The sequence below is a fragment of the Triplophysa rosa genome, linkage group LG9 (genome assembly GCF_024868665.1).
Source record: "Triplophysa rosa linkage group LG9, Trosa_1v2, whole genome shotgun sequence".
NCBI classification, from domain to species: Eukaryota; Metazoa; Chordata; class Actinopteri; order Cypriniformes; family Nemacheilidae; genus Triplophysa; species Triplophysa rosa.
Genome location: NC_079898.1, coordinates 25780437 through 25804913, shown reverse-complemented (window position 1 = coordinate 25804913; position 24477 = coordinate 25780437). Strand labels below are relative to the sequence as shown.

At 39.6% G+C, this 24477-nt stretch overlaps 2 protein-coding genes across 5 annotated transcripts in view; one reads left to right on the top strand and one right to left on the bottom strand.

Moving 5' to 3' along the window:
- The window catches only part of tmem63ba (transmembrane protein 63Ba), a 30431-nt gene extending 20874 nt beyond the window's left edge, over positions 1–9557 (bottom strand). For all 3 annotated transcript variants that reach the window (XM_057341415.1, XM_057341416.1, XM_057341417.1), the window contains exons 1-2: positions 9304–9557; positions 610–810 (exon numbers count right to left, since the gene is read on the bottom strand). In XM_057341415.1, coding sequence (XP_057197398.1) covers positions 610–780 — 171 coding nt within the window. In that variant the 5' untranslated portion in view covers positions 781–810; positions 9304–9557. The remainder of the gene's footprint in view (positions 1–609; positions 811–9303) is intronic.
- Positions 9558–14107: 4550 nt separating this feature from the next.
- LOC130558799 (arginyl-tRNA--protein transferase 1) overlaps positions 14108–24477 on the top strand; it is a 33711-nt gene continuing 23341 nt past the window's right edge. For both annotated transcript variants that reach the window (XM_057341423.1, XM_057341422.1), the window contains exons 1-6: positions 14108–14245; positions 18020–18083; positions 18444–18506; positions 18727–18842; positions 20862–20960; positions 21091–21285. In XM_057341423.1, the coding sequence (XP_057197406.1) occupies positions 14146–14245; positions 18020–18083; positions 18444–18506; positions 18727–18842; positions 20862–20960; positions 21091–21285 (637 nt within the window). In that variant the 5' untranslated portion in view covers positions 14108–14145. The remainder of the gene's footprint in view (positions 14246–18019; positions 18084–18443; positions 18507–18726; positions 18843–20861; positions 20961–21090; positions 21286–24477) is intronic.

Sequence of the window (24477 nt, the reverse complement as noted above, 5' to 3'; positions counted from 1 at the left end):
GCTGCACGGAGAGACACGTGTGACTTTAAAACTGCGTACCTCGCGCTGCACTGAGAGACACGTGTGACTTTAAAACTGCGCATCTCGCACTGCACGAAGAGACGCATCCACGGAGAACCACGTCTGACATTTAAAACTGCGCAGCTCATGCTGCACGGAGAGACGCATCTAAAACGGTAATTTTAAAAGGGAAGAAGACGCGCTTGATTTGTAACTGCGCAGCTCGCAAGTGACGTCACAGACCAACTAATCGATAATGAAATTCGTTGACAACGAATTTCATTATCGATTATTATCGATTAGTTGTGGCAGCCCTAAACTATTTTCACTGCCGATGAGCTGAGTGAACATGCAAATTCACTCCCTGACATAGATGGCACTAAATGAAAAACTGATACGTCTGCCGTTTTGCGCGTCGGTGTGCACACTCACATTGGCGCCCTTTGTTTAGTCACGAGGCGATACCCGCGTGCGATTATCATCCCGGTGTGTACACGCCTTTAGAACAATGTTGGCCATCTATGCTTTATCTATTCTACAGGACTCCCGGCTAACAGTGAGCTAAATGACATGTGACAAATACACAAGTGAAAATCTTGTGTAGCTCACCAGGAAGCACATAAAGTCGAGAGCGAGTACAGTGGGCACTCCTCCGAAGGGCAGACCCTTGAGTACAGTACTGGTGATCCGGCCCGTGTAGCAAAAGTCCTTGGAGCCATTATTGGGCTGGGAGGTCACCGCTCCTCCCGTCGCAGCCATCGTGAGCACTGCGAAAACCATCCTCAGAACTCCTGCATCCTTACACAGCACCTGTTCGAACACAAGACAATCAGAGCAAATCTTACATACGTGTAGATTTCAAACTTCAATGCCTGTAAAACATCCAATTTAAATGCACTGTAAGTGGCTTTGGATAGAAGCGTCTGCCGAATGTCACTTTGCTTTTGTGATTGGTCTGAAGGGATTCGACGGCATATTTACATACTGAATCAACACGTGCACACTGACTGCTTTCTTGTGAAATTAAAGAGAACGGTTTTGGAAAGCATTACAGGCTAAACCGGTTCTGGTGGTAACATACGAGAGAATGCGTGAGGGGAACAAACCGACGGTGAATAACATAAATCTGTCTTGCTTCTGTACACCCACACACAGCACTCCGCTGGGACAATAGTGTGTAAGGTGTGACTTTACATAACAGCATGAAAACCATTTAGAAAGCCGTGAAACACTCATCTATATTAACACCTCACAGCTTATCAATTCCTCACCATTATGTCATTCCAAACCTGTGTGACTTCTTTTCATCCACGAAACACCGAATGACGACAGACGTGTCATTTTTGGGAGAACTGCTCCTTTAAAAGATTTGTAGTCTTGCAAGACGTTTTCTTTTCAACACCGCACGCTGTGCTCTGGCCCATCGGTCACATCTACAGTCCTCCTACAGAGAGATCCGCCACGGGACGGCTTGACAATGAACAAACAGAGGTCAGCGAGTTTGGCCTCTCTACAGCAAAATGTGTCAACTGTGCCACGTTCTTCCACACATATAAAACTGACAGACTGCATTGTCTTGAGTTCACCCAAAAATAACAATTCTGTCATCATAGAATAGAATAGAATGAGCTTTATTGGCCAAGTATGTTTCCACATACGAGGAATTTGTTATAGTGACAGAAGCTCAACAGTGCAACAGAAAGACAGCACCAGGACAGAACAGATGATAAAAATAATAATAATAATATATTATTTAATATATCATTTACTCACCTTCGAGTTGTTACAAATCTGTATAAATGTATTTGTTCTGATAACAAAAGATGATATATATCGTGCCCAAACGCGAACAATCGCATTCCACGCTCTTTATAATAGAGTTATAAAGCGAGTAATAAAGAGCATGGAACTCGATTGTTCGCGATTGGTGTGAACCCAGCATAAGAATTGCATATATATATATATATTGTCAGGTCGTCATTGTAAATGAGAACTGGTTCTCAATTGACTTACCTGGTTAAATAAAGGTGTAATAAAAAAAAGAAAATATCGTATCATATATCGATATTGACATATCGTCCCAGCCCCATTCGTCCAAATATCTTTTGTTATCAGAACAAATACATTTATACAGAGAGACGCGATCTTACAAATATTTTCAACCTTCGCGGAAGACGAGATTAACGCACGTTCGCGTCATTCGCACTGCCTGCCGCGAGTTCGCGTCTGTACGCGTCTTTGCATTGACTTTGTATGTAATTTACTCGCGCAAAACGTTTAATTCGTATTTGGTGTGAACCCAGTGTTATGCTCAGTTTCCTCAATGAATTACGGTTAAATAACATCCAAAAGCCAGAGGGCACTCTCGCCCAGAAACTCCAAATATGGGACACAGAAGAAGAACAATTTACACACAAAAGGGCTGTGTCCAAAATAGCCATTTTTAGTGGTGTCCGAATTCATAGTGGACATTATTGAGTGCACTCATTCAATCCCATGATGCATCATAATAACGAGTGTACAACCGATGTACACTCACGGCTAGTTGCTAGCCATCTATTGTGAGGCTCGCGCTGTATGAATTCCCGCGTCTCGGCAGAAGATGCTGCTTCCAGTGCAGAGTGTCCGAATTTACTCACTCATTTTCACCCGCTCCTTAAAGTGGACTATATTTCTACAGATTGTAGGGAATACTGAATGAGGGTATGGGGGCGGTTTCGGACACAGCTAAGGTGCGTCCCAAATCACGCACTTAAGCACTAATGTACGCCATTTTGTAATATAAATAGTGTGAGTAGTGCGTTCACATTAGCTGCGCCTCGTTTTGGAAGGCTGCGCCCTCCGGAGGTCTCATTTGAAGCATGCTACGTCATCGAGGCTGCCTCGTTTCATAAAAGCAGGTAGGACACTCCGTAGGCACCCTTCTAATGCGACCTACTTTCACGAGAATTCGGAGGACACATGAGGTGTATCCTTAGTTGCTAGAGATAACCCACAATTCTTTGCGTCAGCCAACGTCTGTTATTTGAATAAATGGCAGCAGCTGCACAATCGAATATGTGGTGTTTAAATGTTAACGTTTGCAATTTTTGTGTCACGTTTTTTTAAATCATAGCAGGCATATGTAGAGCATAGGTTTAAAGTGTTTAGTGATTTTTAAACGTTTTAAAACAGTAAGGCAAAAATGGTACATTTGTTTAACTCTTTTGGCATTGTTTAGGGTAGAAAGTAACCAACTTATTACCTCTTAAAATCATGCAGAAATCCTTTTAATTGATTTGACAGGTGGTGTGCGAGTGCAACGTATTGTCATAGCAACGTGGTATTCCGTTTCCTTTTCTGCCAGTATTTCCTAAGAAGGACGTCTCGTTTAATTCTAAATTGAGGATCCTCCGTATACCGCATCCTTAGAAGATGATACCTCCGGAGGACACAAGGACGCAGCCTTACGAAACGAGACGCAGCTATTGAAAATTCTCAAAAAAGAAGTGCATTTTAAGTACCCGGAGGATGCACTTTTTAAACCGAAAATATGAAGTGTAGAACTGTGGACACTTCACCCACTCAACGGTCGCAGTCTCCCTTACGTAGCGGAAGGGAGGCGGGGCTATCAGATGCTGCTCGAGCAAAACTCTCCTGCAGAGTGATAACGCTTCAATCTGACGATGACTAAAGTCATGCTGGGCAAAACAGACGAAAACTACATTAAATGAACAATGCACAAATAGATTTTTATTCACACGTAGTGTGCCGTGTGATTGACGTCATTTGCGCTCGTCTGGGAAACAGATATACTTCCGGTTAGTATAAACCGTTTAGTATTCCATTTGGGACGATACTACCCTTCTAAAATCCATACACTACATGGTTGAGTGCATAGTGCATAGTTTAAGTGCATAGTATATCATTTGGGACAAAGCTACAGTTCCAGGAAATGCCTGTGGTCATATTCTATCGCTGTTCCTCAAACCTTTTCAGGTATTTTTTATGATAATAAAGAATATTTATAATGATGAGGTTTGATTTTAGATCGAGCTGTACTTCCTACTGATCAAAGAACCGTAGTTCACGGAATCGATTTAGACATGTATAATCGGTGTGAACCGATATATATCGCCCAGCCCTTGTAACCAAACGGACTCCCATAGTAGGAAAAATTACATTATAATTTTCTTTTGGTTCTGTTAAACACAAAAGAAGATATTTTGAAGAATGTAGGACAGCAAACAGTTCTGGGGCACTTTTGACTACCATTTTCCCTACTATGGTAGTCAATGGGGTCCAGGAACTGTTTGGTTACAAGCATTCGTCCCAATATCTTTTTCTGGGTTCAACCAAACAAAGAAATGTCTACAGGTTTGGAACAACTAGTTTAAACTGTGAAACCAAAGTGGAATAATTCACTTGAAAAGGTCTGGTAACGATCCACAATGCCTTTGGGCAACAACTGGTCATGTGCATCTGCATTTAATATACGGCACAAACACGCAAGGAATCTGCTAAAGCAACACACACACGCGCGCACGCACGCACACACGTCTGTCCAGTGTGGAGTAATGTCTGATTCAAGGTTATGTTAACTGTGACAGCAGACCTCAGACTTTTTTTTGATGGAAAATAAACACGGCATATAAGGGTGATAGGGGAAAGTGAGTCACATGCTGCGTTTGTGAACAAATGAATTCTGGTGCCATACATATGGACACAACGAATGTTAATTCAAATGATATTTTCGCCCTTTCTAAATAGTTTAATAAATGAAGTCAAGAACTGAATTTCTGGACTTCTTCATGTGTTAACACTCTGATATAACACTCCAGATTAATCTAAAAAACTGAGCAGGCCACTTTTATCTCGAGTGATCAGAATAAAGAGGGTTTGTGGCAGATGGTTCAGACACTGCCCCCCAGCCCCCCGCCGCAGTCCTTCTAAACTCAACACTGATCCAGAGAGATGAAAACAACAGCGCATGATTTCAAACCTTACAGGGCTTGTGATGTACGAGCTCTAATGAAAAGATGCTCAAACACTGAAAGAGCCTTCTTCATGTTCAACGGGCCTGTTGCCATGACAACACAAGACCAGCAGTCAGATTCAGGAAACCCCTGAAAGTTAAGAAAACCTTTGGTGGCAACACTGGGCCTAGATGTAGTCATTTCCAGGCATTCGCTGGTTTCAGAGCAGGACTTAAAGGTTTATAGCATCTACGTAATATAAAGTACACAAACGATACACTGCAGTCTCGTTTTTGTCCAATAAAATTTACATGATCAATTTTTTATATACACTTGTTTATGGAGTAAGCGGTCAGGTAATAATCAGGATAATGGTGCTTACCGCAAAATAAACCCTGACAAGGTGATCAGATCCGCAATATTCTGTTGCTCTTTCACCCGCTTGTGAGACTTGTGAAAATGTGATCAACAGATCAATGAGACGACCGATTCTAAATAGCAAAGCTTTTGTCTTCCCGTAACATGCCGACACTTGTTCAGTTTCTAGCTGAGCGTTTCAGACGTCAACAAGTTTGAAAACACGAAACCCCTGATGTGTTTGTTGTATTGAATTATTGATACACCTCACGATCTCACGCTTTCATATTATCGACAGAGCTAATGCGCACATCAGTTGAAATGAGGAGAAATGATATTCCAGTCTGTTAATATGAAAACTTCAGAGCAGATGACACAATTGTAGAAAATGCGATGGTTATCCAGAGCCGAAATCTTTAAATGCAAAGTCAGGCTTTCTGACACCATCTGGACAAGATTCACTACCCAGCATACCTCTACAAAAACTCTTACATAACGTGTCTCTGATCATTTAAAAGTTCAATGTTTTAAGCCAACAGGTCACCTGCAGAAACCTGTTAATATTGGGGTTTAGCAAAATGAAACATGGGTTCTTATTCAGTTTATAAATTGAAATTTTAATAGATGTGGCCATGCATCACAGGATGTAGAACGGGATTTACAATGTAAATCTAAAACTTGAATTGAAAAGCATCATCAACTAAATTCTGGCCACTGGCATCAGTGGCGTGGCGGTCAACATTAGCCCTGTCACACTTTAGTAAAGGGAAATTCGGTCAACATTTATTCACCCTCAAGTCATTCAAAACTAAACGTCCCTTTCACCTTTTTTCCTGCGCACTCTTTCTCCGTCCTCCTGACATGCACGCTTGCTTTCAGTGCAGAGAATGACAAGTTCTGAGAGTCTGCGCCATCGCCGTGCTTGCTATATGCGGTGAGTTTGGTTATATTACTTTATTATTTTTTTGTATTATGCGGCGCAAAGTTCAGTCTAAGTAACGAACTACGTGTATTTACAGACAAAGTGTTAATTCATATTGACATGCCCAAACATTCAGTAAGTGACAAATGTTTGGAATGGGTGTACACATTCATTTGCGAGTCATCTGCGGGTGCGTGCAGCTTCTCTTTACCGGGCTCACTGCACAGAAGATGCGGAGAGATGCGATCTTGCGCTGGGTCATAGCCAGACCTCGCGCTCATATGCGCCGGGGGTTTCGGTATCCAACACTAAACATGTCCCATTTCTTTACGTCATAAATAATATGTTTGGCGGCACAGTGCGTGCCCGTCTGCTACGCCACTGCCCATATAACCAAAATGGCATGATCCCCATTGCATAACACCTCTCTGAAGATTCGACTGAGTCGAATCAGGCTCCTCCTATCCAAGCATCGAATCTTCGACTATTTGGGGTCACCCCTAATACAAAGTGGGCAAACAATGTGGTTACAAATGTTCTTCAAAATATCGTTTGTATTCTGAAGAAAGAAAGTTATACAGCAGGTGAGGACTGACATAAGGGTGAGCACATGATAAAGGGTAAACTATCCCTTTAATGAGGCGAGCTATATCAGGTGAATGGATAAATATTCTTTTGTGACGCTTACAAATAAATCAACTTAATATTACGTTGTAATCCATCCATCTCATCAAGTTTGGCTTTCACAGGAAGGCCGGGCAAAACAAAAGCTCTAGATAAGAATGCGCAGCACTGATTATCAGCTCCATACAAGGGTTGTTGGCCTCAAGGATAAACGAAACTGTCAATCATTAGCCACATGACAAGAGGGAAGTAATACTGGCACAATTTCATCATGTTATAGCAGAGCTCGAAATATATTAGAACACCATTTCCAAGGTCAAAGTGTTAGCACCTGCTTCATAAACATGATCAGAAACCTTCAATGGAGAATTAACTACCATTAACTACTATAATATGATTCATTCTTTACTCTTACTGTACTGTCACTGTCTGCTACTGAATATCAGCATCTCCATCTAGATGGCAATGCACATAACCTCTTCTTCATGGCCAACAGAACTACCTATTTACATACATACATACATGTATAAAATACAGCCGTGGCCAAAAGTTTGATTATACAAGAATGGGCTGCCATCAGTGAGGATGTGGCCCAGAAGTTGATTGACAGCATGCCCGGGCGAATTGCAGAGGTCTTGAAAAAGAACAAGGTCAACAACACTGCAAATATTGAGTCTTTACGTAAACTTAATGTAATTGTCAATAAAAGCCTTTGACACTATGAAATGCTTGTAATTATACTTCAGTATACCATAGTAACATCTGACAAAAACATAAAAAATCACTGAAGCAGTAGACTTAGTGAAAATTAATATTTGTGTCATTATCAAAACTTTTGGCCACGGCTGTATATGCATGCCTTACATTATGTGTCTGTATGTAAGTGTCTGCACTGGCTCACGCTTCTGCAATCTAATACCAGCATGTCAAAGGCCAGTGAAACCTGTATAATCTGTGTAAATGACAAATAAACTTTTGCACATGACAAATGACAGCTGATGACTATAAGTGACTGTGTGCATTATGTGAAGGATGTAGCAACATATTCAGGACTGTTATATTATGTCATGTACAACACCTTGCCCTGTTCACGAGATATCGGTATCAGCATCGGTCATTGCAAAACACATATAGGTTGAGCAGGACAGAAGAGAATGAAAGCACGGAGAACACTACATGTAAATCTTGCATACTGAAAGGACACAATATGGTTTTTCAATAATGAAACGGATGATGGAACAGCACCCTGTTTTCATGCACAAAGCTGATATATTTATTTTAGATGTGACTGGTTTGCCATTTGATAAAATTCTGCCTATCCTTAAGAGTAAACTTTATTCTGAGTGAGTCAAAGAGAATGAATAAACCTGGACATACGAGGCGTCCACTCTACGCTCTTGAATTATGCCAAAATTGTGCCTCCAGTTTCTAGAAGCCATTTCAAGATGCCAACGCACTCAATATATTGATTTTCCATGTAGTAATAATGTGTGCCGGGGGCCAAAATGAGGCTACGAGAGCTGCGGCAGAACACATTGAGCAACTCAAGGCTGCTCCAAAAGCACGCTTAGTCATTAGATAAGGGAATGATCTGGAAACAGAATACACAACATGCAAGATTGTAGATTGTAAGTGGGTGACAGGTTTAATGCTTCATACAGTAACTGATATACAAAAACAACACACTAAACTCACGGCACAGGTGAAACACAGGTACAAAACAGGGATTTTTATCATATTACTTACCAAACATTTCAGATTTCCAAACAACATTAAAGCTCAAATTGAACATAAAAGTTACATTACTAGCAATAATACCACGTTGTTTAGACGACTAAATGGTTCCTGGCCTGTAAGGCATTAGTACTGTTCTGGTTAGATGGGTCAGAATATGTCACTCACAATCTGTCATGACGCTATTGAGGATTATCAGATTGACACTAATCAGGAGATTTGTTAAACCACATATCACCCCACGTAAACTCTCTGGTGACACCATGGTATATTTACCAGACATTAACCCGATTTAAGACATATATATATATTATTGCTAAACAAAACAACGCTGATCGATACACGTCATGTCATTTAAACGAACCATGCTAGCCAGTTACAAATTGCTTGATCAGAATATAACTCTATTCAATCATTCACGAACATTTATTTATTCCCGACAGGGATTTAACCAATCGTGAACTGTTTATTTTAAAAGTACTGATCAAAGTTTTAGACATTTACATAGTTAGCTACCGCTAATGCTGCTGTTAATTTAGCCGAGCTCCTGTTAGCCTCTCCGGCGGGTGCTTTAACATCAACCTCTGCTAAATCGATAAACACTGACAAAAGTTTGCTCACACGAAAATAAAACATAAAATATTATTCAACAGACAACAGTGTCAGCGCTTAACCTAGTTGGTTAAGGTGGCACAAGTTAAGATAACTCACCTGGCCGCAGTGGTCAAAGCCGAAGTAGCTCTCGGCTAGCTACTGCTGGAATGTCCCGAACCACAATAACAATCTACGAATTTCGATCCAGACTTTGTTAGAGTTCGTCAGAAAGGTTTAATAGTGTTGGGAGAAACAGGAATAATCCATATAAGGGTACATGATCCAGTTAGTGACTTGCCTGGAGCTGATACTAAACAAGTCCTAGCATTGCTATGTGATGGGTCGGGCCGGTGTGTGTGTGTGACTGCGGTTGATAGGCAACCCACGAACTGTTTCCCAGCTGGGGCGTCGGCCATGATCGGTTTTCTTCGGGTATTTTCGTACACATTCGACTCCTCTTCGATTTCTTTTAGTCACGTTCCGTAACGCTTTCAGTTTGCACAGGACAAGTCGAGCAAAGTATTCTGTCGCATTTGGACCTTTAACCGGTTTTAGCCCATGCTACATGGCTGTTCGTTGTTACCCATATATATATATATATTACATATAATATACTGTATATAGGCTACCAGTAAATACAGGCTAAAACCTTTGGTTCTAGTTACAAATCAGAATCAGAAGGAGATTTATTACCAAGTATTTTTACACACAAGGAATTTGACTTGGCAACAGGAGCTTAGTGCAGAAGAAAGTGTACACATGGTGCAAACATAGATGAAAGAGATGAATTATAATTAAACTTATATAATAACAATAATGCACTATATACAAAAGTGAAAAAATACCGACAAAAAACAACATATAATTGTTTAATTGAATGTACAGATTCCAGATGCTATGTGGTCAGGCATGATGGTATGATGGCCGAACTGAAGTCCACAAATAAGATCCTTGCGTAATTCCCAGGTCTATCAAGGTGTTGCAGAACACAATGCAGCCTCACGTTGACTGCATCATCAACAGGCCTGTTTGCTCTGTAGGCAAACTGAGGAGGATCCAGCAAGGGTCCAGTGATGTCCTTCAGGTAGGCCAGGACCAGTCTCTCAAACGACTTTATAAACGACTTTATAACCACAGACGTGAGAGCAACAGGTCGTTAAGTCCAGTGATTCGGGATTTTTGGGGGACCGGAATGATAGTGGGCGTTTGAAGCAGTGGGGAACTTCACACAGCTCCAGAGATCTGTTGAAATGCGGACCCAAATATCGATTTCATGTATTAAATCGAGAATAAATGCGTTTAATTGATTTGTCAAATTATATATACACGTGATATATCAGTATTTTACTCAAAATTATTTTGGAAATGTCAACACGATTAACTTTCGTTAAAACAGTGTTATCTCATAATAATACATTTTTACAAGAGATCGTCTACTGCTCTCTAGTGGCCATCGTTGGCGTTCACGTGTTTTTATTTTAGAGTTGTCGCGTTATGGTTGGAAACTCGACGCTTTCTCTATTTTATGAATATTTTGGTGTACGAGTAATTCTTACAAAAGTAGGACTCACACTTTATCTAAACCCGCGTGAACTCTAATGTTTAGGACGCGACATAATCGGCCCCATTGCCAGCGCTTTCCGATATGGGGGACTTTTACATCTAGAAGTATTTAAAACGTGATATTTTGCATGGTACAAATTATACACACGAGCCAGACCGATCTTTTAGGAAATGTACTCCATAGTAGAGCTCAAAGGTGTGAAATGTGGACATCGCTGTGGCTACTGTGGAAACGCGTGGGGGAAAGCGTCATACGGTAAGTTAGCGTGCATGGATTTGATTCAGGACAAAATCAAATACCATTTTCCTCAGCTCGGTTCAACGGATAGACATTGTAAAGGCAATGCAACATAAAAACCCGAGGCCAGAGGGAGCGTAGTTAATTACATCAAACACACATGGATGTATTATTCCCATTATACTCCCATCATAGTCTAAATTCACTGTGTAAAAATATGCAAGTAAAATATATTTAATATGTAAGGCGGTGGTGTCACAGAACTATCAAGAGATTATAACGACGACTTTTAAAAGTCAATGTTTTATTCGTTTTTTTTCCAGTAGGAAGCTTTTCTCATTTGGAAATACAAAGTGAACCTGTGCTTCCGGGTCAAGAGTGTTGCCTATCGTAGTCTACTATGGCGAAGGTTTCCTTCATATTCAATTCAATTCAATTCAATTTTATTTATATAGCGCTTTTCACAATGTGCATTGTTCCAAAGCAGCTTTACAGGAGCAAATAAGAAAAACACAGAAAGGTAAAACACAGCACAGTGCATGGTGTTTATAGACCAAGCACGATCATTATAATAAATAATATCTAATAAATAAATGAATAAATAAATAAATAAATGCAGTCTCCCGGTGAGCAAGCCAACACTGCACTGCTCTGCTGTGGCGAGGAACCCAAACTCCAATGCTGAATAATGGAGAAAAAAAAACCTCGGGAGAAACCAGGCTCAGCCGGGAGGGCCAGATCTCCTCTGACGTGTCATAGCTGCACTCAGTGACCCCGACCAAAGCCACCGAGCAACGTCCACGAAGAACAGGGAGAGCCCACGAGCCGCGACCCAGGAAGCCCCACCCGCCGAAACCGTGCAGGTCCAACCCGGTCCCATTCCGCGATCAACAACAGACAACAGAGGAACAACCAGGGAAAAATAGTAATGGCATAATTAACTTTATTCCTCTGTTGTCCGACATCGACCACAAAACAAGACCAACCAGACCAGACCCACACAGTCCCAACAAATGAAACGCCCCGAACCACAACCAACAAGCCCCCCCACTCCCTACAACACCCACCCAGCTACCTCCAATCAAAGTCACTGAGTGCAGCCATAACTTCAAACTGCTGTCGTGTGATGTAAGTTTAGCATTAAATACCAAGTATTGTAAATTTAGCATTTATGTGACAGGTAGTCCGTCTTTGCTCTCGGTTGGGGATGGAATTGTCTGAGCTGGGCCGGCCAGATGGTCGCCTTTTTCTTGGGTGGTGATGGAATTGCCTTGGATGGAGCTGGATGGTCAGTCAGTCCGCAGGCTCTCGCAGGAGGATGGCACGGGATTTTCAGATGTAGCTGGCGTAATCTCTAGTTGTGGATGGGCATATGACGTTCATCTGGGTCTGGCGGAATCTCTCCCTACCTCGGGATGGGCATCCCGAGGCGAGGGCAGAAACAGAAAGAGAATAATTAGCGTAGCTGCTGTTCATTAGCTATGTATTAGTGAATGCTTGGCTGAAAAGATGTGTCTTTAATCTAGATTTAAATTGGGAGAGTGTGTCTGACCCTCGAATAGTATCGGGGAGGCTATTCCAGAGTTTAGGTGCTACGTATGAGAAAGCTCTACCCCCTTTGGTGGATTTAGTTATTCTAGGTGTTATCAAAAGTCTGGAGTTTTGAGATCTTAGAGAGCGTGATGGGTTGTAGTGTGGTAGAAGCTCTGTTATGTAGGTAGGGGCTAAACCGTTTAAGGCTTTATAAGTAATTAAAAGAACTTTAAAGTCAATACGATACTTAATGGGTAACCAGTGAAGGGTTGATAACATTGGGGTTATGTGATCGTATTTTCTGGACCTGGTTAGAACTCTGGCAGCTGCATTCTGAACTAACTGTAGTTTGTTTATTGATGCTGCAGGACAACCACTAAGCAGTGCATTACAGTAGTCAAGTCTTGAGGTCACAAATGCATGAATAAGCTTCTCTGCGTCAGCCACACATAAAATATTTCGCAATTTGGCAACATTTCTAAGGTGGAAGAAGGCTGTTTTTGTGACATTTGAGATGTGATTTTTAAATGACAGGTTGCTGTCTAATATAACGCCAAGGTCTTTAACTGTATTTGTTGGAGTAACAGTGCAGCCTTCAATTTGCAGGTCATAATCCGAAATATTCTGCTCACGTGTCTTTGGTCCGATAAGTAATATTTCTGTTTTATTAGAATTTAAAAGAAGGAAATTACAAGTCATCCAATGCTTTATATCGTCGATGCACTCTGCCAATTTGGATAGTTGGAAGGAATCATCTGGTCTTGATGAGATATATAGCTGAGTATCATCTGCATAACAGTGGAAGCTAATTCCATGTTTTCTAATAATGTTTCCAAGGGGCAGCATGTATATGGAGAATAGCAAGGGTCCTAAAACCGATCCCTGAGGTAATCCATAATTTACTTGCGTTAGATTTGATGATTCCCCATTTAAATGGACAAATTGATGTCTGTCTGATAAGTAAGATCTGAACCATTGTAGTGCCTGTCCCTGAATACCGGTATAATTGTGTAAGCGATCTAGAAGTATTTTATGGTCTACAGTATCGAACGCAGCACTAAGGTCGAGCAGGACTAGGAGTGAGATGTTACCTTTATCTGATGCTATAAGCAGGTCGTTTGTAATTTTAACGAGCGCAGTTTCAGTACTATGATGCGGTCTAAAGCCTGACTGGAATTTTTCGTGTATGTCATTATTTTGTAAGAAAGAGCACAACTGAGTGGACACTACTTTTTCTAGTATTTTAGACAGGAAAGGGAGATTTGAAATCGGTCTATAGTTTCCTAGTTCATTGGGGTCTAAGTTTGGTTTCTTGATAAGAGGCTTAATGACGGCCATATCTGATTACGGCTTAGGTTTTCTTTTTAGGTCGTTTTGACGTGCGTTAACATTAAACATATATATAGTTTAAATATAGTGTTACATTTTTATTATATATTAAATTAGTCTTTTGGTTAACATTAGCACCAGCCTAATGACGCCATCTTGATCAGCCAGTCAGCTACGCCTACTCTACAGGACGAGCTGCGCAAAGCGTCATTAATATTAATGACGGCCCCCTTCACTTTAGTAGGGTTCGTTATTTCGTCAGTGGCCGCAGCTGACAGACCCGGGTGAATGTGGAAATGGCAGCGGGCGGATCGTACAGTATAGTGGAGTATTTCGGGGGAGATGATGGCTATCGCTGTGGTTACTGTAAAAACGAAAAGGGTAATTTCTCGCACGGTGAGTGGACTTTACTGTAATGCCGGTGGCGTGTGTCAAACATTATGTGACGCGACAGAACAGTCACTTTTGTGGAAGAGGCTTTGACCAGTTTTCATTGTGCACAACGACCTTTCATTTCCTATGTCCACTTTCGTAAACTGCTGTACAAGATCTGACAGATGTCAATTCAATATTTAATTCGTGTTATTAAATAGTATTTTGTTTTAAAGTGGTTATTTGCAATACCTCGTAGTTTTCTTGGGTGGTAAATGCTAGCTGTGTGGTTAGCAAACATGTTTAGCTGCAAAACAACGAATTAACTTCGGTTGTTTGTTTATGCTCTGTTTATTTATTTAACGTGTGTTAATATGTTTCTTAGCAAACAGCAAGAAGGTCTTTTCATCCAAGTTTTGTTAGACATAATTTCTGCTGGTGAGGATCCCGTGGAACTGTCAGTCATACTGTAACTTTACGTGTCCTGTCATTTATGAATCAGTTTTCCAGACCAGTATCTTTAAAAACAGAACAGATACTATGTAAATTATTTCCTGATGTGAGAGAACAGGAGAGATTTGGTTATGTTTGTCTATCCCTGGATTAGTTTGAAAGGTTTTTTCATTTACTGTGTTGCATGTTAAGAACATTACCATGAACATGTTTTGTAGTAGTAAAGATGGAGACATAAGTAGATGAGGATTGTGATGTTGTAACAGTTGGATACAAATAGGTGTTAATGTTGTCTATGAATGAACGTGATGGAGATAATCTGATCCGGCTGAAAGAAGGAAGCGTGCTTCTGATCTAATTCTGCCGTGTAAACCAAACCATCCATTTGGAGAACTGAAGGGAGAGAGACTGGAGGAACAATCGGGGTGGTCTGGACCTCCAGATATTTACACGCTTATTTTTTAGCAGATCACTACATCTTTAATCTTCTTTTGGTCTCTTGATGTGATTGTGTTTACTACACCCTATGAAATGGTGAACCATTATATGATGATCTGATCAGATTATTACCTTGTAATATTACTACTTGTAATAATATCTTGCATAACAGCTTACATGAGTGAAGTGCTGTGCATAAATGCAAGAAGACCAGTGCTGCGTACCAATTCGCATACTATCCGTCCTAAATAGTAGGGCTGTCACGATTATGAAATTTGATTGACGATTAATTGTCTAATAAATCATTGCGATTATGGCGATTAATTGTCTGTTTTAGGGCTTTGGCGATTATGACGATTAATTGTCTGTTTTTGAGCTTTGACATTTAATTCTCATTCAATTTTGATTCAGCGATTGAATGACTGTATTGTTCTGAATACAAGACTATGTTTTTTTCTTGGAAATACATCAGAAAAAATTGGGTCATCATATATTTAAGGTTTAGGTTTTTACGTGTCAATAATACAACCACCAAATACTTGTAAATGAAGTAAATTGAAGAGGTGTGAATTGAAGCCACCATTAAAATACTATCAGTCATAGAAAAGCTTCTAGTCTGTTTTTTTCTCACTTGCAAGACTACAGTAAAATTTTACTTGTGTGTTAATGAAATTTTGGTAGACTGGTTTTCACACTGAGATTTGCTTAAATAATATTAAATTGTACTGCAGGTTATTTTTATGGTATATGTTTTAGTTTTTTTTTAAAGTGATTGTGTTGTGGTGGTACATTTTACAAGTGTTACCATGCTTTAGTAACAATATATACACTAAAATATGCAATATGCAGATGCACTACAGCTCCCCCTAGTGTCTTCTATAGAGATGTGCGATAATTGCGATGATCCGAAATCATCACGATGAGGTCAAACAATCGCGATGAGACGATTATTTAATAATCGTGACAGCCCTACTAAATAGTATTCGAAAATAGAATTAGTATGTCCCAAATCATAGTATGCTGAAATGAGTATTCTCAAAGTACCCGGTTGTTCTACTGTTTCCGGTGAAAATTCAAAGTGTGAATCCATGGACACTTAACGACTGATATTACCCACAACTCACCGCGAGAGGGCGGAGTTTAGTGACACTACACTGCATTAATCAAATTAAATAAAAGATGCTTCGCTAAATTAATAAATGTAAGCATACATTAAACCATACATACAAAATAATAAATGAATAAATACTTAAATTCAAGGAAGAGCTGTATTTTGATGTTCGTGACAGTTAAGGATCACAGTGTCGTCTAGGCAACAACAGCCACTTCCGTTTCGCGTTAGTATGTCCCACGGCGACTGCGTCCATACAGTTTTGCTACGCACTAAAATGTATATACTTTTCCATAACAAAAACAGTACATACTTTAAGGGCATAGTATAACAAGTAGGTGAGTTGGGACACGGTTGACTGTAGCATAAGCGCTCAAAGCTAAAGGTTTAACTAGCGATTGATGGAATGATCAAATATTAGTATGTGATTCAGACCAATGCATCTTTAGCTCACTTTGATTGTTTTCACACACAACCAAAAACACATTTGAATACCGCTCTCTTCATCTAGAGGTGAAAGTTACATGCTTTTGACAATTGCACTTTATCACATTTATGCAAATAGATTGCATTAAACCAGGCTAATGCTTAACCTAGTGATGGCACTGTCTGCCCTGGCACGTAGCCTGAATCTTTCTCCGCCATTTCATGAATAAGAGAGATTGTCTGAGAACTTGTTAGTTACGCTTATTTTTTACTTCCTTGTTTTGTCCAACAAATCAGCAACTAACTGTCACACCAGCAACAATTTTATTTAGGAAATTGTGAAGTGAGAATAAAACTGGCAGGTATCTTATGTGAAGGGACAAATGTTATGTGGTGTGGTCCGGGCCTGGCGCTTTATGCGGTGTCTTGTGGATTTTCTCACTGTTGTGCGTTATATTCTCTGACAGTGTTGTGTTGTGTTGTGTTGTGTTGTGTTGCGAGCAGCAGGTGTCTCATATCTGTTAGGTTAATGGCTGATAGTGCATGGAAAATCAAACCCACACCTTTGTTCTCGTTGTGACCAGATGGATGCTGCCTGGAGGGGGCTGGATTTTGGCACACGTCATATCGTGTGTGACCGACTGAATTTAGTTTGTTTGTTTATGTAACTCTGGTCTATATACAAGTAAAATGAGCATCAGATCTGGGCAATATATGATTCTGATTATATTAATAACAAATCTTAAAATGTATGTTATTGACATTAAAAAAACTTTAAGTTTAACTATCGTTTGGAGTAAAAGTAATTTTTTGTGATATTTTTATTTTTAACTGACAACAGCGTATTGAAACAAAATTGATCTACATAAACATTTTAAAGACATTATCACTGAGGTCCTCAGTGATTTTCACAGGTCAAAAAGTGTTAAAATCGTCACATTCTTAAATGTTGTAAATATTGCACTGCTTTTATTTTTCCGGTCCAATACCCTCATACTGATGTCTTCACTTGCATGTTTGTCTTTTTTTACAATGAGAATGAGAATAGCTCGCATTGGCTCAACATATGCACCTATACATGAGCTGAAAATCTCTCGCAGCTTTTTTTCTGTCTGAAGGGTGAATGCATTGTAGCTCAGATTGGATCAAGAAGTGTTTAAACCTCACAGCCAAAACCCTGAGGCGATTCTCAAAGCTTGAGCCCAGATGTGCTGAACTGTACTGTACTGTCTGTGCTCTTATGTGGGAGTGTACACTAATTCTCCATGACGTCAAGGGAAACATTTTCCTCTCCAGTAAAGTGTGTCAGAGGTTCAATGGTCTGTTCCTGTATTACGTTTCATTTGAATCAGTTTTCTCTTTCTCTGTAGGCATGTGGTCCCACACAATGACGGTTCAGGACTATCAGGATCTCATTGACAGAGGATGGAGAAGGTGCTGATGTGTTTTCATGTTTTCTTATCTTACCTCTACAATGAAGTGCTTTAAAAGAAACGCTTTGAACCTGAGATCGTTCACCACACTGACAGGTTTTCATAGCAGTTGAAACACATTGATATATATAGAGGAGACGGAGTAATGAGCTTAAAGAGGACGACACATTCTCTGAGCTGTCTGTCTCACAGACGACATGCAACAAGACACGAGGGTGTCACAGTTCTTAAAGAAACAGTCAACACGAACACTTTAATGTGACGTATGTCTGAGTAAAACTGATTCATGAATGTAATCATTTGTCATTTCTATATTGTAATTATATTAACTACTATCATATCTTTTTCATTTGTTTTTAAGAAGTGGAAAATATGTTTACAAGCCGATCATGAATAAAACCTGCTGCCCTCAGTACACCATCAGGTAAACCAGCTTGATTTATTTAAAGGTTTGATTGAAGTGTTCAAATAATATATCATATGCATTAAAGATTTTTGAAGGAAACTTGTGTAAATGTATATATATATATATATATATATATATATATCTATATCAGTAACGGCAACTGAATTTTGAGTCAAATGCATTTATGTATTTAATATTTTTTTTATAAATAATATAGTCTGTACTTTCTGCTCCACAGGTGTCATGCCTCAAACTTCCATCCTACAAAAACTCATAAAAAGACCTTGAAGAGAATGAACAAGTTCCTCTCCAATGGAGAGATGCCCGTAGAACAAAATGATGGGAAAAATGAAGGTGATGGTCTCTTACTGGACAACCTGCAGCTTAACCCACAGCTACGGATGTTTACATTCACATTTATGCATTTAGCAGATGCTTTTATCCAAAATGGTTGACAAATGAGAGCGTTTCGTTATTAAACCAATAGAGTTTAATAATAGAGTAATAAGTGTACTCTACAAAGCTATGTTTACAAGCAGGGCTAGAGTTCAATATATATTGGTCAAAGACGTTAAGGTGTCCCCATCAAAATAAATTTACAATAGTGATTTTATGTCCACAGAAAGCACATTAAATGTAAGTAAGACATCTACTTTATGGTTTCAGCTAAGTTTTTGGAGAATAAAATGTCAAAATTAGGTTGAAATAATCAACATCGTCATTTAGTGTAACACAATATATATCTATAAATACAAACAACATGCTTATTCTGACTTGTACATGTTAAAATATATAAAAGAGTAAGCGAGCATATTACATTTTATTTTGCTTTAAATGAGTAAAAATTCTTATTGACAAATGGACAAAACCTAGGATAGTGGCAAATAAAAAAAAAAGTAAAATTACAACCAATTAGCATTTGGGGTGAAAGTAATTAGTCTTTTAATATGTCATAAATTGATTTTTGTTGTAAATATGCCTGACGAGATTGTTACACTGAATGACATTTTAGTGGGCGTCTTCTGTAAATCAGGAAAAACAATATTATTTATTTTTTGTTCACAAAAAAATTCAATTAAATGAAACGGAAAACCTTTAAATTTTTATACAACAATTTAAAGGAGTATTACACTTATTGTTTTTATGCTTAAACCCTTTTTCGTCTTTGACCCATGTGTATATATACTGTATATATATACAGGTGCTGGTCATATAATTAGAATATCATCAAAAAGTTGATTTATTTCACTAATTCCATTCAAAAAGTGAAACTTGTATATTATATTCATTCATTACACACAGACTGATATATTTCAAATGTTTATTTCTTTTAATTTGATGATTATAACTGACAACTAATGAAAATCCCAAATTCAGTATCTCAGAAAATTAGAATATTACTTAAGACCAATACAAAGAAAGGATTTTTAGAAATCTTGGCCAACTGAAAAGTATGAAGATGAAAAGTATGAGCATGTACAGCACTCAATACTTAGTTGGGGCTCCTTTTGCCTGAATTACTGCAGCAATGCGGCGTGGCATGAAGTGGATCAGTCTGTGGCACTGCTCAGGTGTTATGAGAGCCCAGGTTGCTCTGATAGTGGCCTTCAGCTCTTCTGCATTGTTGGGTCTGGCATATCACATCTTCCTCTTCACAATACCACATAGATTTTCTATGGGGTTAAGGTCAGGCGAGTTTGCTGGCCAATTAAGAGCAGGGATGCCATGGTCCTTAAACCAGGTACTGGTAGCTTTGGCACTGTGTGCAGGTGCCAAGTCCTGTTGGAAAATGAAATCTGCATCTCCATAAAGTTGGTCAGCAGCAGGAAGCATGAAGTGCTCTAAAACTTCCTGGTATACGGCTGCGTTGACCTTGGACCTCAGAAAACACAGTGGACCAACACCAGCAGATGACCAGCAGAATTAGTGAAATAAATCAACTTTTTGATGATATTCTAATTATATGACCAGCACCTGTATATATATATATATGAAGAGTTTGGTTCCAAAATGAGATAACTCTAAACTAACTCTTAACAAAAAAATTCAAAATCATGTTTTTTTATTGTGAATTCCAATTAATATCAATCAAACTTTAGTTTTTTTTTTCCAATAAGCCATAAACAAAAAAATACAGCTAACTAACACAATAAAACATGATTTTTGAAAAATAAAAAAAATGGATTTATCTCATTTTGGAACCAAACTCTTCATTCATATATATAAATATACATGTATAAAAAACGTGGTCTCCTCAAATTTTTAACATTTTGTACGTTTGAACAAAGTGCAGAGCCTTTGTGTGAATGTTTTCTACAGTTATAGCCTCAGTCTGTCTTATCCAGTCTGATCTAGTTTGATATGCCGTCCCAGGTGTTTTAGAAGAACTCAAATGCCGTCTAAAGCCCCTCTCTTCTATGCTTCAGAGGACAGTGGCTATAGCTGCAGGAAAAACCCAGTCGTTTTTGGCAGGTGTGCAGGATCTGTGCTTTAGATCAGATGTTTATTATACAATTGTTTTGTGTAAAGCGCTGTTGATGATGAAGAGGCGTTGTCTCTCTGGTGATGGTCGTGTTGTACTTACTGTATGTTTACTTTTTAGGGGAGCCCATGGACTCTGTGCATGAAGAAGGGGTAAGACCACCTCCTCAAGACCTTCTGAAAATAGACCATACTGATGTAGAGGAGATCACCACCAGTGCTGACACAGACAGCAAATCAACTGCTCCTTCAACACCCAGAGAAGATGCAGCGGCCACCCCACAAGAGAAACCCTCGCATGTCACACCCAAACCAGGTCTGTGTGAAAATAGGATTTCATAAGGTATCTATGGAAGAATTGCGTGATGCAGGTCACTATTTGTGTATCACTTCATGATAAAAGCTCAGTTTGGCTTTACGACGCAGTCGTTTCTCTGTGCTAAATGTGTTTCCTTTTTGTGTTAATAAGCTGAAGGACGAATCGCGTTTTTTTTTGCGGGCTTTCACAGATGCTGTGCGGAAAAGTGCCTTGCTTAGTATTTTGTTTTGTTTTATAGTACAAATATCTTTAAATTCCTAAATCTAAATATGTTTACTTGAGAAGCAAAGTGAAAATATAAAGACAAAATGATCAAAGTTAAGTGTTTTTAGTCTGCTGGTTTATCCACATAAAAAAGTAGCACATAAGCTATCATTCATGTCTGTAGCACAAACGTCGGACGAATCCATCGGCAAAACTGAACAGCAGAGGGCAGCATGTATCCAGAAATAAATGTGGCGTGTCAGATCTTCCATTGACATCATCTATGCAGGAAAGTCTTTTCCACCACAGTTCTGCAAAACTAAAATAGAAAAAGTCATGGGATGATAATACTGTCATGAAATGCTTTAAAACAAAACGTATGATAATTCCCTTTAGACTTGTTAGACAGAGCTAAGCTATGGACAAGTTAAAAGTTCATGTACCAGCCCCTGAAATGAGCACCCCCCATAAGAACGTTCCGGAAACAGGAAGGTTTTCTAATAGCTCCCAAAAGTAGGAGAACCCTCTTTTTTCTTTTTCTTGCTCTCCATCTCCAAACGGAAACCACCTGGTGACAAATTTATCGCAGCTTGCTTTATGACCGTCCATACGTGTGACTTATGTGTGCAGTTATGCTTTGACACACACAGAGTTAAATGACTGATATTTCACAGGAGCTTATAAACAGAAAAACGTGTTAAAGATCTCTCTGTCGGTCCGATGAAATTTCTCTTCATCTGTGGGCTTTTAAGGATCGTTCATGTCTACAGTAGAAACATCGTGGAGTGATTTTCATAGAAGCAAAGAATATGACTGGCACATTGACTGTGATATTTTCAAGGACCTGGTTTTTTTTGACGTTCTGGGGAATGAGGTTGGTCCTGGTAATAAAAGGGTTTCTCCACGCCCAACTCTTCTTCTTTCCATACGTCTCCTCTCATGAAGGAGCGTGCCAGCTCTAACTCGCCCTCCCCGCACACAGCAGATCTAGATGACGCTGTCCCCTCGGGCAGCCCTCGTGCGTGTGTTTTGTACTTCTGTTGGAAGGAATGTGCCTTTAACTTTCAGCTTCATGTGCTTTAGAGAGTTTGTTGGGTGTGTAACAGTATATACGAGTCCGAGCAAAGGCAGTTGTGGAGTTTTTATGAACTGTTGTGTATCTTCTGCAGGAGCGGATGTGTCAGAGTTTATCTCCCTGTTTCTGAAGAACAGTCCCCGGTACAGACCAGTCAACATTTCGAAACGTTTACCCTCGTGTCATTTAAAACCTGTATGTGACTCGTTCGTCAGTGGAACACTAACAAAGATATTTAGAGAAATGTCTTAGTGGTTTTGTGTTCATGCAATGAAAGTCAGTGGTGTTCAATGTTGTGATCAAAGACATGAGATTGAATAAATGCTGAAATTATTTTCATTCTTGGGTGAACTAACTGACTGTGGTTATATCTTTATGCACACACGTTTGGTCAGCTTGTGCCGGTTGAACATGAGCACCTCACATACAGTAACATAAGAAGTAAATGACGTGACTTGTGCAAGTGAGGCCTGTGGCCTGTATCACGAAGCCGGTTTAAGTTGGCGTTTAGTTTGAGCATACTCTTGAGTTTTCGGGTTCAAGAAGGTGAAGTTGTTTTGAGCGCCATGGTAACTTACGCTACACGGCTAACCTGCTCCGGAGCAGGTTTTATTCAGGGTTAGAGATCGCAAACCGAAACTGGACCAATCAGCTGTGAGTAAAGCAACGTATGTCTCCTCGTATCTCGCTCCAAATCCAAGAAGTGGAAGTGATATGAGGGAAAATCTTTTGCTGCTAAGTGTTTACTTGTACTGTATATTTATTGATAATATTGTAATTCCGTATAAATCAAAGCATATTCATATAATTATGATGTGAGTTGATAATTCATATTTATTACACGGCTCGTTGGAATGCTTGATTCTGATTGGCCAGTCGCCACATTTGCAGGTTCGTTATTCCTTGATGACAACCTCTCAAAACTAATAACGCACGGTAACCCGGATGCAGCAAATCATTTTGACGTTTTTTTTTTTGACAAATTAAATATAAATATATCTTTTAATAACATATATGACATTATATTTCCAAAAGATTTCAACCAAATTGCCCGTTCGTGACGTTTGAACGTCGTTTCTTACGCGCCTCACAAACTCAGGATCAAACCCGAGTTGACAGAGAACGTTTATACCAAGCGTTGTGCAACAGCTGAACCTGATCTAAACCAGGTTGGGTTTGTCTGGTCTTGTCAACACTAAACCTACTCTACAACCTCGCTTCGTGATACCGGCCACTGACTGCTTGTGTACAAATCACGAACAGTCCCGTTGCCAGATCCTATCCGGTGCGAGCTTGGTCAGACAGAGAGAGAAACGGACCGCAGGCCGTCTTTGTCCTGAATCTGGCTCAGCATCTGCTCTGGCTCTTCTGTCTCCCGTGTTTACTCTTGTTTGGAGGGAAGCCATTCAACATCTCTATCATCCCCGCTCCGTATTTACAGCCCCGGCCGGAAACATTCCCTCTGCTAAGTCAACTGGAGGTATTAACAGGAAAAGAGAGAAGAATGAATGTTAAGAAAGAGCTAATTGTCTCAATGACTCTGGGTCTTTGTGCGAGGAAGTCACAGAAACAGCGGCGGGCTCTGCTGAAAGAGGTCTCATGCGAGCCTCGCAAAAGTCCGATTTATTTGAAAAGAGCGTAAATAGTCTGTTCGCGTGATGTGTTAGATATCCGGTTCGTGTTTACGCTTTGTGACGCTCTTTGTAGCTTTAAACAACAACGTGGATCCGGTTAATGCTGGATTTTGAGCATAGTTATCGCTGGCTGTTTGAAGTTTGTCAACGTTAAGCATCTAAAGTTTGTCGAGTTTTAAACAGCTCTGGTGTTGTTCAAGGGTCAATGTCATGAAACCCGTCGGGTCCAACCAATCATATCTCACCTCGTTATTATATTTTGCATACAAAAATGAT